This window comes from Peromyscus maniculatus, chromosome 7, assembly GCF_049852395.1.
Source record: "Peromyscus maniculatus bairdii isolate BWxNUB_F1_BW_parent chromosome 7, HU_Pman_BW_mat_3.1, whole genome shotgun sequence".
Lineage (NCBI taxonomy): Eukaryota > Metazoa > Chordata > Mammalia > Rodentia > Cricetidae > Peromyscus > Peromyscus maniculatus.
In genome coordinates this window covers 120,793,156-120,808,490 of record NC_134858.1, presented here as the reverse complement: position 1 = coordinate 120,808,490, position 15,335 = coordinate 120,793,156, and the positions used below count along the sequence as shown (strand labels likewise).

General features: G+C 40.6%; 1 protein-coding gene across 8 annotated transcripts in view; it reads right to left on the bottom strand.

Annotated features, from left to right (window-relative positions):
- The window catches only part of Kif15 (kinesin family member 15), a 66,403-nt gene that overhangs the window by 48,003 nt on the left and 3,065 nt on the right, over nucleotides 1-15,335 (bottom strand). For 4 of the 8 annotated variants that reach the window (XM_006990808.4, XM_042281939.2, XM_016009045.3 and 1 more), the window contains exons 2-5: nucleotides 12,875-12,917; nucleotides 12,214-12,394; nucleotides 8,380-8,456; nucleotides 5,633-5,670 (exon numbers count right to left, since the gene is read on the bottom strand). In XM_006990808.4, coding sequence (XP_006990870.1) covers nucleotides 5,633-5,670; nucleotides 8,380-8,456; nucleotides 12,214-12,394; nucleotides 12,875-12,917 — 339 coding nt within the window. Of the gene's footprint in view, nucleotides 1-5,632; nucleotides 5,671-8,351; nucleotides 8,457-10,432; nucleotides 10,527-12,213; nucleotides 12,395-12,874; nucleotides 12,918-15,335 lie in introns of those variants that run through there. The other 4 variants (XM_042281940.2, XM_076575528.1, XM_076575525.1 and 1 more) reach the window with 3 other exon arrangements.

Below are 15,335 nucleotides of genomic sequence, written 5' to 3'. Positions count from 1 at the left end.
CAGTAGCCACCAACCAATTCTAAACATAGGTGTGATCTATTTCAAATGTCAGGTACTGACATGACTGTACTCTATTTATGTATGTGACCTTTGTTTTCACAGGCTGTGATAGTTTGAATAGGAATGGTCCCCCATAGGCTCCTATATTTGAATGCTTGGCCTGCAGTTAGTTGTACCTAGAGTTTTCCTGCCTGGCCCACAGTCAGGCAAATCTCTGTCACCCGCCAGTCTCAAGGCCGCTCAGACCCAACCAAGTAAACACAGAGACTTATATTGCATACAAACTGTATGGCCGTGGAAGGCTTCTTGCTAACTGTTCTTATATCTTAAATCAACCCATTTCTATAAATCTACACCTTGCCATGTGGCTTGTGGCTTATCGGTATCTTCACATGTTGCTTGTCATGGTGGCGGCTGGCAGTGACTCCTTCCACCTTCCTGTTCTTTCTTTTCTCCTCTTAGTCCCACCTATACTTCCTGCCTAGACACTGGCCAATCAGTGTTTTATTTATTGACCAATCAGAGCAATCTGACATACAGACCATCTCACAGCAGTTAGTGGAACTGTTTGAAAAGGATTAGGAGGTGTGGACTTTTTGAAGGAGGTGTGTCACTGGTAATGGGCTTTGAGGTTTCAAAAGCCCATACCATTCTCAAATAACTAACTCTCCAGGCTTCCTGCTTGTGGATTATACGTAAGTAAGGTCTCAGCTACTGCTCCAGTGACATATCTGTCTACCTGCTGCCATGCCCCCGCCCCGCCATGAGAGTCATGGACTCACCTATTAAACTGTAAGCCCCGATTAACTCTTTATTTTCTAAGTTGCCTTGGTCATGGTGTCTCTTCACAGGAAGACAAGAGTAACTAAGACACAGACTGACCTGCTCTCTGAGTCATGGACCCACACTGTGTGTTCTGAGATTCGGAATTTTCAACTATAAAATGGGGGTATTAATGTCAATAACCAGAGAGTTGTTGAAAGAACTGAGAGTCTGAAAATAAATCACAGTTTACATCAAGCACACTAAGTACTAAAAATTAGGATTTGCTATCATTTTTTTAATTGGGCAGTAAAAACCACACAGTAATGACATCTCCACAGATTCCTAGCAGACAGAAATGCAGAGTGGTGTTTCTATTTTGTTACAACTGAGAAGGACAGATGTGTAAGAGTTGTAAGGAGTACTCCTTTCAGCTTGCAATATGGTATTTATATACTGATGGACCTCTGCAGTTCCTAGCTGACAAGTTCTGCACCCCTTGTTATTCCCTAAGTGAACAGAGTGATAAGAATACCCTTTCCTCAAGAATTTTTGCTTCTGTCACTGATTCCTGAGGCAGCTACACAACAGATCAGAGCAATGAAGGAGAAAGACAATTTACAACAAGCCCACTCAAAATTGCATGATGCTAATGAAGTCATGTTTAGAAAGTTCTTAAATAACGACAGGAGGAGGGGTTGGAGGCTAGCAGAACCACATGATCAAATGTCTCACCTCCCAACCTCAAGGAGGAGGGGAAGAGACACTGAAGGTAAAGTTGATTACCGGTCAATGCTTTACAGCCATTCCCAAAACAAATTTCACCCCACCCCCCCTGCAAATACAGAGGGCTGGAGAAAAAAGTCAGCAGTTACGACTGCTTCCTCTTTGTGATGGCTAGACTTTATGTCAACTTGACATAAGCTAGGGTCATCTTGGAGGAAGGAACCTTGTGGTGATATATTATGTAGCCTAATAAACTTGCCTGAGGATCAGAGGACAGAGCAATCCACTAGATTAGATGTAGAGGCCAGACAGTGGTGGCACACACCCTTAATCCTATCACTTGGGAGGCAAAGATCAGTCTGGATCTCTGTGAGTTCAAGGCCACACTGGAAACAGAGCCAGGCAGTGGTGGCACACACCTTTAATCCCAGGAAGTGATGGCTGGGTGGAGAAAGGTATATAAGGCTTGAGAAAACAGAAACTAAAGCAGTTCAGCTGAGACCCATTTGGATGAGGACTCAGAGGATTTCAGTCAGAGAATCCGTGGAGTTGGTGAGGTGGTGGCTGTGGCTTGCTCTGCTTCTCTGAACTTTCAGCTTTCACCCCAATATCTAGCTCTGGGTTTTTTGTTTTTTTTCTTAAAAAGACCATTTAAGATTCAAACAACAACCTCAATTGAGAAATTCCTCCAAAAGATCAGGCAAGCCTGTAGGGTATTTCCTTAATTAGTGATTAATGTGGAAAGGTTCAGCTCACTGTGGGTGGGGCCACCCCTAAGCTGGTGGTCCTGGGTTCTATAAGAAAGCAGGTTGAGTAAGCCAGTAAGGAGTATTCCTCTATGGTTTCTGCAACAGCTTCTGCCTCCAAATTCCTGTCCTGTTTAAGTTCTTATCCTGACTTCCTTTGATGATGAACAGTGATGTGGAAATGTAAGCAAAATAAGCAAAACCCTTTCCTCCCCAAAGTGCTTTTGGGTATGGTATTTTATCACAGCAATAGAAACTCTAACCTAAGTACCAGAACTCAATTTCCAGCACCCATGTGACTCACAACTAACCGCCTGTTGCCTCAGCTCCAGGGGGATCCAGTGCCCTCTTCTGGCCTCTGTAGGCATCTGAACAGAAGTGCACACACACACCCCATACACATAAAAATACATGTTTAAAAAAAAGTCAAAAAGATGGCTCTGGGAACTTGTGAATAGCTAATACAACTCATGGGTACTTCCATGAGGTGAACAAGAGCATACCCATGTCATAGGAGTGATGAACCCCACTCCAGAGACAGAAACTCCTCTCTTTCAGACTCCACTAACCCCTCCTGTTATCTCTTCATCTGACTGTGTGACAATATCAACTTGACTGGATAGAGAAATGCCTAGGTTAGTACAGCAAAGGTTTACTTTGCTTAGGTTTGTCTTCAAGGACTCTCATGCCAGGGATAATTAACTATAGAGAAGGTGCCTTGGATGTTGGTCGCACGATCCTACAGGCTAGGCCCAGAAGATGGAGGAAATGGGGAAGGGGAAGCACACTAGCACAGACAATCTGCCTCTCTTCCTGGCCACCATAAGCAACAACTGTGTTCTGTCACCTCTGCCATGATTTTTTGTCTCACCATGACACCCCAGCCATCCATAGACTGAAACCAGGGCCCTAAAATAAGTCCTTCCCCCTTTAAACTGTTTTCAGGTATTTTTCAGTAACCAAGTAATGCTTTCACATGCTGTTTATTTGTAATCTTTCAAGATAAGGCCTTATGATAAACTAGTTTCCTTGAGTCCTGTGAAGCTTTAGAGCAGTGGTTCTCAACCTTCTTCGTACTCTGTAATACAGCTCCTCATATTGTGGTGACCCCAACCATAAAATTATTTTTGTTGCTACTTCATGCTACTGTTATGAATTATAATGTAAATATCTGATATACAAGCCCTGTGAGAGTCCCAACCGACACATTGCAAATAGCAAACTTAAGGGTTGTGGTTGTGGGAACCTCAGTTTATAGCTGTTTTGTTTTGCAACATGGGCCACAAAGCAAAGCTTATAATTAGCACCTGCAGTGGGGAAGGCAGTCTGCCTTGGGGACTGAGCCTAAACCTACAGGATCCAGCACAAGCTTCAAGTAGATGAATGAAAAATGAATTGCACTAGGGGGACACACAGCTGATAACTTGCTTGCTGGTGGGGAGAAATTCTCATACCTTGTGAAGTCTTGTGTGTTAACTGTGAATAGCTAAAGAATCTCACTATGTAGGCCTACTCGGAAGCTGCAACACCAGCTTTTGCCAAGGACTAAGGAATCCCAGCTTCCTGTTATGGATCCTACTACCTGAAGCCTGCAACAGCTGCATTGGAACCATCTGTTCTGCTTCAGACCTGCCCGCTACCGGCACTCTCTGGTGTCAAACGCAAAGAGCTACAAATGCTGCCAACAATCACCCTCTGAAAAGCTTCTCCTTGCCTACCTATAATTTCTGAGTAGGAAAAAACTAAACAGTGAGCTGAATGGTTATACCAGATGAAAGTTTGTTTTCCTACAGACAACTATAGCAGTAATTAGTTAGAAAAGGTCTAGGCAGGTTCAAGCCAAACAGGGTCCCAGCAATGAGAAGGAAGAAGGTGACATGGAGTCCCATCCGTAACCAAGAAGCCATTTGCAACCGATACTCACTGACAAAGGAAAAATTAGTTTTCTCTAATGGAGTGTCACTGGGTATACCCACCACACTCCAGGGCAGACCCTATGCCCAGGAGTAGTTGGCTAACATAAAATGAACTTCATGGACTTTTTTTGTTTGGGCATTTTTTGTCTTATTGGTCTTTTGCTTGTTTGATTTTCTTTCTTCTTTTTTTTTTTTTTTTTTTTTTTGGAGAAGGTGGGGGGTGATGGTAGTGTGGTAGCAAACACCTTAACACCTTTAATCCCAGCACTCAGGAAGCACACTGGCTCACTGCTTGTTTGATGCCAGCCTGATCTACACGGAGTTCAAGGATAGCGAGGGCAATATCGTGAGACCCTGTTACAAACAGGAAAAGAGAAGAACAAGTGTAGCTGAGAGTGGTGATGCGCACTGGCGATCCCAGGACAAAGAGACCAAATCAAGCATACTGCTGCAAGTTCACAGTCAGCCCGGCGAACACAGCCGCCCACGCTCAGAAAACAAAATGACATAGACGGTATTATAAATATTAGTTAAGTATGCTCTAGAGACCAAAGGAACTAACAGACGGCTGGGATACAGGCAAGTAATGAAAACCTTACAATTGTCTTGTACAGGCTTGCAGCATGCACTGAGAAGTTTGTGAATGGTCCTTGTAAACTGTACTTTAAGGATACAGACTGGGTGGAGGGCACACCTGCAATCCCAGCAGTTGGGAGCTGGAGATAGGAGGATGAAGTTCAACCTCATCTGTGGCTACATGGTGAGTCTGAGATCAGCCTAGTCTACACGAGATCCTGGTTTTTTTGGTTTTTTTTTTTTTTTTTTTTTTTTGGTGGTGGTGGGGAGCTCCCTGGGGAGGGACTCACACAGAAAGGAAAGAAAGAAGGAGCTAGGCAAGGCCTGTTCTATGTAGCAAGTTCCAGTACAGGTAGAGCTACACAGTAAGACCATTTCAAAAAAAAGAAAGAGAAAAAGAAAAAGAAAGGAGGGGAGCAGATATGCATAATAGGTAGAAAAATAATATTAGAAACATGAGTGATCTTACATTATTTTTCCATAAAATTTCATTTGTAGACATTCCAAAGCAAGCAAACATAATGAGAACAATCTTAATATCAGCTGCTTTAGGGGAATAGGGTAAGAGTCATAAACCAGGGATCTGGTCCTTGGTAGTATTTATGCACACACACACATGAACACATAAGTAATATGATTATATGTATTTGTAAACACACACACACAAAATTGTGTCTAGCACTCAATCTATACCTAGTCTATGCCAAGCATTGAGCTGAGGAATATAGCTATAATCAGGATTAACAAACAGACTATCCAGGAATTCACAACCTGGTAGAAACATGAGAAACATCCCTATTTTTATGAAAGTAACATCATACAAAAAATAATGCCTTCCCCTAAAACCTGTTCCAAGTGGTCACCATAGAAAGTGCAGTTAGCCAGCAAACACTGGTCTTGACTTACCCATCATAGTAAATGTCTTCCCTGAGCCAGTCTGCCCACTGAAAAAAAGAAAATTTTATGTTATTTTCACACATAAAATTCAGATTAACCTTCTAATTTAGTATGGTCTACTAAGATGTAATGGGATGGTCCTCTCCAGACTGCTCTGCAATCTTCTTTTCCTTTAACTAATTGTACCTCAGATATCTCAGTCAGTAAACAGATGCCTTTTTTTTTTTTTTTTTTTTTTTTTTTGGTTTTTTGAGAGAGGGTTTCTCTGTGTGGCTTTGGAGCCTGTCCTGGAACTCACTCTGTAGCCCAGGCTGGCCTCAAACTCACAGAGATCTGCCTGCCTCTGCCTCCCAGTACTGGGATTAAAGGCTGCGCCACCACCGCCCAGCAAGCCTATCTCATTTTTTATAAATAGCTACAACAGTATTTTATGGATACAGAATCTTCAGGCATAATTTATTGAACCAGAATCAAGCAGATTTGTTTCTAATTTTTGCTAAATAATGTAGTAATTTCGAAGTTCTCTGCCTTGAAAAGATATTTAAATGACTTTATTTTAAAATACGTTTAAGGCTGTACATGGTGGAAAATGCCTTTAATCCCAGTATGAGGCAGAGGCAGGCAGATCTCTGAGATCTGTATGATCACCCAACCAATAAATCACTTGTTTATCTCGAAGTTCTACCCACAAACATAAAAAGGAATTTGAATTAATATATTAATGAATGCACCTAAAATATTCCTATAGAGCTGGACATAGTAGTGCACGCCTTTAATCCCAGCACTCAGGAGGCAGAGGCAGGCAGAGTTCTGTGAGTTCAAGGTCTACATGTCAAGTTCCAGGAAAGCCAGAGCTGTCAGAGAGACCCTTCCTCTAAATAAATAAATAAACAAATAAGCAAACACATAAATAAGCAAGCAAGCAAGCCTATAGAGTTGCCAACAAAAACAGTTCTGAAGATATGCAATCTGTGGCAATTGTGGCTATTTTAAAGTCATTTTGAATTTCACCATTCAAAATAATCTAGAGAGAAAATTCTTGCTGCTATGGGAAGACATGATGAACTGGCTTTCTACATCAGGTCTTAAAAGGGGACATTTAAAGTCTCCTCGCTCCAAATCTTCAGATGTGAGTACATGGTATACAGAAACCAAGAAAATAAAACAGGACCATTGCCAGGACAGAGGGGTTAGGGAGCAAGAGAGAGGAGAATAGCAGGGTACAATAGTCTGATCCAAGAAATGGGAAGGGGCAGGCTCTTTGGGGAACAGGATGGAGGTAAATATAGAAGGAGGGAAGAAAATAAAATAACAATAAGGATATCTGAAAAAGCCATAAGAAATCACACTGTTAATTATTTACTTTAAAAAAGACTAAAATACACGTAACGCATATATATATATATATATATAAAAATTTTTCTCATCTGGGTCAAAGACCACCTAACAAAATACCAGACATGAGAAGCCCTCTTATATGTTGGGCAGGGCTGTCCAAGAGACTCCTAGAACATAGAGCCTATTGCTGTTGCCCTCCAAGAGATGGAAGGTAAGTCCCTATTGCTAAAGACACCATACATTTTAGAACAGGTCCCAGAGACCCAAGCTAGAATGATCTGAAAGCCTTTTCCCTGCAGACTAGTTCTCATGAAAAGGGAACCGTATATAAATACTTTACAGTTAATATTTTTCTCACAGTGATACACATTAATTCTGAAACTGCTTTACATGTATCCTAAGGTTGAATAAGTTAATAAAAGGATGATAGACAGTGAAAGGTTTATCACCAACAGCAAGGGTAGTAAACGGGAAAGAAAGGCTAAACATGCGTTTATACTGATGGCTAGCTCCAGGAACCAGTGTTTATTATATGTCAAGTTCCAGGAAAGGCAGAGATGCTCAGCTTAGCGTGACAGCTACACGAATGGATGACACAGAAACAGCTCCAGACCTCTGCAGACACAGGGCATGCACATATGTTTCCTAGCCTGTCTGCTGAGAAAGCCTCAGAACAGTCACTCTCCAGCAGTAATAAACACATCTAAGGGGCCAAATCTTGGTTTCTCATTACTATTTTCAAATAAAGGAACCAGGATTTTATTCTAGAACTAGTTTAGGGGAAATGTAAGAGTTTGGAAAGTCATGTAACATGATACAGCAAGGAAGTGCTCAAAAACCCAAGGGCAGAATATGTGAAGGGGGCACAGAAACTTCAAAGAGCACCCATGACCAAGGATGGAACAAAAGACTGTATCACTAGATTACAACCCAAAGTATAACAGAAATAGACATGACTATATCTCATATAAACAGATAAATAAACAAATGGAAAAACAGACAAACCTTTCTTTCAGAAAAATTCCAAATATCATTCTCCTCTCCAAGAGGTGGAGCTCAATCCACTCACCTTGATTACCCAGGTAAGGGTGACTTATAACAGGTGTCTCTAAAAATCCAAAAACCTTTGTCAGGAGTGAAAAGCAGGAAGAGTCACTGCTCTGAGCCAAGTAAGGTGAATGGTCTCTAAACTAGGAAAGGAGAAGATATTTTCATGTACAGCTTCCAGAAGAATGAAGCTCCACAAACAGCTTAATCTTAGCCCTGTAAGATCCATGTTGAACTTCTGACTTAAGAGAACTGTAAAATAAATCTGTTATTTTATGCTGCTAAGTTTGGGGTGACTTATTAACACAGCAATAAGTAGGAACCAATACAAGCACTATCATACCTTTAGATGTAGACAGACAACAACTTACTATGCAAAGATGGTCCCATTATAACCGCTCATGCAAGACTCCACAATGCTTTTAGCCACCGTTGAGAATACAGACTCCTAAGATATAAGCACCAAACATGTTAAATAAAAATACTTCTAACCTACATCTCCTCATATAATAAAAACTAAGTGCTTAGACTTTAAGACCTATGATTACTTGAAGGTTGCATCTACTTAAGACAAATGGCTGGACGATAAAAGGTAGAACTACAAATATCGTTAGGTCCATTAATCTCTAATATAGTCATAGGTTTAAAGTGTATCTATTGCTTTGGAGCAACATGGCCAGGGAAACATAAAAAAACTTGGCCACTTGGCACCATCTGAGAAACCTAACAGTGTCAACTTTATTGTTTTAACCTTAGCAATTTCTATAATACAGCACAGTTTTATTACTTTTTAAAGTATTGATATTGCTTACAAGTGTATTTCAATTCTTTGGATGTGTGTGTGTGTATATATATATAATTAAGAGCACTCATTGCTTTTGTATAGGACCTGTGTTTGTATACACACACACACACACACACACACACACACGTATATATGTAAGTATGTATGCATGTATGTATGTATGTATGTATGTACAGATTGTGTGTGTGTGTGTGTGTGTGTGTGTGTGTGTGTGTGTGTGTGTGCATGTGTAGGGGGTGCAAATGACATTGTGGCTGTTGTTCCTCGGGTGCTATCCACTGTAGTTTTTCATTTGATTTAATTTTCTGACAAAGTCAGCTAGGTAGGCTGACCAGTGAGTCCCAGTGATCCATATTTTTGCCTTCCCACCACTGGGATTACAATGTGGGGCCACCAAACCTGGCTTTGCTTACACATGGGATCTGGGTATCAAACTTGGGTCCTTAGTACTTTAGTGATTCCAATATCTCCCAACCATTTCAATTTTTTAGTAAAAAAAAAAATTGTCTTTAAAAAAAAAAAAAAAGCAAGCTGGGCATAGTAGTGAACACCTTTGATCCCAGCACTTGGGAGGCAGAGGTAGGCAGGAGTTCAAGGCCAGCCTGGACTACATAGTGAATTCCAAAGTTAAGACCCTACCTCATGGTGGGGAGCATGCAGGTGACTGGAGACATAGCTCAGTAGTTAGGAGGAGCACTACTGGCTGCTCTTCCAGAGGACCTTGGTTTGATTCTCAGCACCCACATGTTGGACTCATAACTGTACTAACTCTTGTTCTAAGGGATCTGACACCTTCCTCTAGTCTCAGAAGGCACTGGGCACACATGTGGTACACAGACATATATGCAGGCAAAATACCCATACATATAAACTGACTTTTTAAATGCATATGGGGCTGGAGAGTAGGCTCAGTGATTAAGAGCACTCATTGCTTTGTACAGGACCTGTGTTTGATTCCCAGAATGCACATGGTGGTTTACAACTATCCAAAACTATAATTCCAGGACATCTGACACCCTCTTCTGACCTCTAAGGACACCAGGCATACACATAACACACACATACGTATATACATGCAGGCAAAACACTCAATACATATAAGATAGACATTTAAATGCATGCATATAAATTTTTTATATTACATATAAATATTATTATTATCACAAAATTCATAGTTCTATATTTTCTTCACTTATTTTGTCACTAGTTTGTTCTAAAAGGATTTTTGTTTTATTTTTACTTATAAGTAGATGCAGTTTATCAACAATGTAAGAATTCTTAAACCTAAACTGTCCATAAGCTACATGTGGCTACTGAAAGCTTGATGTAGGTTATTAGTCCAAATAGAGATGTTGTATAGGTGCAAAATATATAGGAGATTTTCTTCTAATGGGAAATACTTCTTATTTTTGGTTTGTCCTGGAACTCACTCTAGACTGGACTGGCCTCGAACTCACCGATATCCGCCTGCCTCTGCTTCCCAAGTGCTGAAAATAAAGGCATGTGCCACCACTGCCTGGTTGGGAAATACCTTAATAATAGTTACATTATTTACATATTGAAGTGGTATTTTGGACACATTGAGTTAAATAATATACATGATTAATAATCAATTTTACCTGTTTCTTTTTTTTCTTCACACTGTGTCTACTAAGATATTTTAAATTATAAGTGTAGCTCATTTTACATTTCCATTGAGTAGCAATTCCCTAGCTGAAAAGAAAAAAGTTCTAAATATTTTACAAAACAAACAAACAAACAAACATCAAGTGTATAATAAAGACCTGTGAGGGGCTGGGATCCCATTCATTGAGCAGAGTGCTTGCCTAGTATGGGCAAAGCCCTACATTCAATCCCCAGCACTTCACCAGGCATCCTGGTACATGCCTGTAATCTCAGCACTCAGGAATTGGAGGCAAGCAGATCTGAAGTCTAAGGTCATCTCTGGCTACACAGTGTGCTTCAGACTAGCCTGGGATACACAAGACCCTATCTCAAAGGAAAAAATAAAGACTGTGATGTCTGATACAGTAAACATTAGCTACATGTGTCCAACTTGGATCATCCAACATATCAGCCAAATTTTAAATGTTTAAGAGGCATGTATGGCTAATGTACCCAAGGAATCAAATTTTAAATTTTATTTAGTTTTAATTAAAGTTAATTCACCACATGGCCAGAGGTTACTGTAGCAGGTCAAATATTAAATATTTCCATCACTGTAGGAGGTTTTGCTAGACAGTGGCATTAGATTTTTAACTAAATTGGATTTAATTATAAAAGCAGTCATCAGAGGTAGAGATATGGCTCAGTGGTTAAGAGCACTGGCTGCTCTTCCAGAGGACTTGGGTTCAATTCCCAGCACCCACATGGCAGCTCACAACTGTCTGTACTCCTGTTCCAGGAGATCTAATGCCCTCATACAGCCAGATCTGCAGGCAAAACACCAATGTACACAAAATAAAGATAAATAAATAAAAAATAAAAGCAGAGCCAGGTGGTGGTGGCGGCAGTGCACGACTTTAATCCCAGTACTCAGGAGGGAGAGCCAGGTAGATCTCTCTGAGTTTGAGGCTAGCCTGGTCTACAGAGAGAGATCCAGGTCAGGCACCAAAACTATGCAGAGAAACCCTGTCTCAAAAAAACCAAAAAAATTAAATTAAATAAAAAAATAAAATAAAAGCAGTTATCAAAGGGCAGTAGTGGCACACGCCTTTAATCCCAGCACTCGGGAGGCAGAGACAGGTGGATCTCTGTGAGTTCAAGGCCAGCCTGGTCTAAAGAGTGAGATTCAGGACAGGCACCAAAACTACACAGAGAAACCCTGTCTCAAAAAACCAAAAAAACAGGAATTAAACTCCTTCTCAATGGCTGAAAAACAAACAAACAAAACAAAACGAAAAGCAGTTACTGACATAACAGTATCTTTTTAAAACCTGTGCATGTGGGGGGCAGGCACAGATGAAGAGGTCAGAGGACAATTCTGTGGAGTAAGTTCTCTCCTCCAATCTTTATGTGGGTTCTGGGGTTTAAACTCAGCTAGTGAGACCTTTGAAGCAAGTGATTTTACCCACTGAGCCATCTTAAATGGCTAACAGTCATCTTAAATCCTTGAACTAGAAAGTCAACTCTATTTAGTGATTGTTTACATGGCTCTGAAATTGTCGTTTATTTCATCAGTATGTATAAAAAGAAACAGAAAGCAGGTTTGTTTGATTCTGGAACATAGTTTGATGAACAAAGAAGACAACTGCCTAATAAAATTAGATTTAAAATATTTATGGAAGTTTTAGCTTTCTTATTTGAAATCTGTCCAACTAAAAAGTGATCAGAAATTGAATCACAACAAATAAAGCCTCACATATTCCAAATGAAAGGGTAAGTTTCCAATGATCACTACCTGAGTGGTGTCCATGCCTGCAACATAATCAAATACAAAGGTCTTGGGGTCTGGGTTGGAGTGGAGCCGGAGAGTGGTCTGGGAGAGTACAGATAAGCATAAGGTGTGCTCTCCATCCGCTGATCTAGTGCCCTCTGCAGGACGAATTCTCACAAAAACTTTGATGGCATCACCTTCATTACTAAGACCAAAACAAAAAGTAATAGGTAAGTTTACTGGGGAAAGGAAACTACAAAATAAACTAATCTCAAATTGCCTGTAGCATTTCTATAATGAGTCCAAGTCCTAGGCCTACTCCACTGAAATTCACTCCTTTTAATTTTCACATAACTCATACCCTTTAAAGATTTATTTCCCAGCAGATATCTTCACAAACCTTTACTGCGAATAAAATCAAAGGCAGTTATTTCAAGGAGCTCAGTGTTGCTTTTCTGTTATTTCTCTCTTACTAGTACTAACAAGTCTTCCCAAGAAATTATCATGCCATTCACTCCAGATTTTCACTGTGAATTGGGATGGTATGGAAAGTATGCATTTTTCTTATACTTCCAGCTAGTTGAACACAAGCTAAATTTTGAACTAAGCACCTCTGACCATACTAAACAGTTACCTTAAAAACACTATATCCTTAATTTTTTTCATCAGCAAGACTTTTTCTTACCTTGACTGGGAAGAATGAGAATTTGTCACATTTCGTAACTCAGCTAGAAAAAGAAGATAAGAGATCTGTAAGGATAAAAGGACAAAAGCAAAACTCTCACCTCAGCAATTAGGCCTCAATTCCTTGGAGCCTGGCCTTAGTAACTTATCATATCTTACATAGACATCTGGAGCCAGCTCATGACTCCTGAACAAATGGCCAGTCCCAATAAAAATGATTTACATTGTAAAATTTCCTAGTTAGTAAGACAGTGAGATGCTTGCCTATCTGTCCCAACCTGGACCCTACACAAGTGGCTCACAGGACTAAGCAACATGCCCCTGAACTACTATAAAACCTCTACCTTCTCTCTGCCTTGGTCGTCTCTCATAAACTGGTCTAGGGAACTGACGTGCTGTCTTCTTGCAGCATATCTAAAGAACTTCTCTGCATGTTTTCTGGAACTGGGCAAGTCTTTACCACCTGTTTCACCTTTCTTTTCTGTGCCACTTCATAGAACAAGATCATTAGAGGTAATTATAGTTACATTATATACTAAGTGCAAGGCTAGGGACCAACAAAGGAAAAACAATTCATTATGGAAATCTTTTCCTCAGTTATTGATACACAACTTTCTCAGATCCCTTATATCTACATGCAAATCCTGCCCTCAATTCTCCTCCCCATTCAATCCCAGCCCATTATATCGGTGACCATATTCAGTCTCATGAGTTATGTTAGGTATATATTGATGATTTCCAAATTAATTAATTAATTAGAGACAAGGACTCACTAGCTCTGGCTGACCACAAACTCACAATAATTCACCCCTCTCTGCCTCTAAAATTCTGGTATTAAAACTACCTATTTGCTAATCTCCACTTGGATGTTAGGTAGGTAATGTTTGTCCAAATCTGAGCTCTCTCCACCATTGCAAATGTGCCACTATAACCATGACCCCATGACCCCATGCTAAGAAAGAATGACTGGAGCTATAGGACAGAAGTGTTCTAGATCCTAGAGACACCTACGATCCATTCTGACCAGCTGAATGTGAACCCCACCTCTCGAACCAAGGCCTGACTCCATTGAACATCAGATCACAACACAGACAAAATTCCCACGCCATTCTTGGCTCTGTTCAGATTCAAAGAAACTATTATTATTACTATCATATCTATTACTCTTCCACCTTATAAAGCATACCTAAGCCGGGCGGTGGTGGCGCACGCCTTTAATCCCAGCACTCGGGAGGCAGAGCCAGGCGGATCTCTGTGAGTTCGAGGCCAGCCTGGGCTACCAAGTGAGCTCCAGGAAAGGCGCAAAGCTACACAGAGAAACCCTGTCTCGAAAAACCAAAAAAAAAACCAAAAAAAAAAAAAAAAAAAAAAAGCATACCTAAAGGAGTGCCTGATCCATAGTAAGCACACAATAACTATCTCTGAATGAATGAGACTAGGACAGTAACAAGTTGAAGCGTCTGCTCAGTGGGTAGAACATAAGACCCTTAATCTCAGGGTCATGGATACAAGCCCCACATTGGAAGTCAGATGAAGCGTGATCCTAATTAGTCTTAACAATAAAAACCAGCAGTCAGATATCAGGGTGAAAGCTGAAGATCAGAGAAGCAGAGCAGTCGCCATTAGTGACTTCTTACCTCTTCAGATCCTCAATTGGATGGGGCCAAGATCCTGTCTCCACCTCCTTATTTATAACTTTGTCTCCTCCTCCCAAGTGCTGGTATTAAAGGTGTGAGCCACCACTGCCTGGCCTCTATGGCTAACTAGTGTGGCTAGCTCTGCCCTCTGATCTCTAGGCAAGCTTTATTTGTCAGAACACAAACAAAATATCATACAATAAGTTCTACTCATACAAGAACTCAAAGCAAAAATGTTATCACAGAACTTCATTTCTGGAGATTCTACTTCCACTTATACCTCAAATCAACACCTGTGAAGCAGGAAACAGACAAGGCTACCAACCTACCACACCTCTACACCACCTTTCACAGTCCTCTCAAATGTTGGTAATGTGATAAAGAAATAGCACTTTGCCAGGTGGTGGCACACACCTTTAATCCCAGTACTCAGGAGGCAGAGCCAGGTGGATCTCTGTGAGTTCGAGGCCAGCCTGGTCTACAAATCGAGCTCCAGGACAGGCACCAAAACTACACAGAACTATACAGAGAAACCCTGTCTCGAAAAAAAAACCTATTAAGAAAAGAAAGGAAGGAAGGAAGGAAGGAAGGAAGGAAGGAAGGAAGGAAGGAAGGAAGGAAGGAAAAGAAAATGAAAGAAATAGCACTTTAGTACCTGGTACAAAATTTAGTACAAAAATGAAAAGAAAGTCCAGGACACAAAAGGACGGCTTTCATGTTATGAAAGCTGAAATCTGAGTTCATGTTTTGGCTTATCCTTATCAACAGAACACAGCCTTTCAATCTGTCAGCCATGATGGGGTAGCAAGGATTTACTTACCTGTT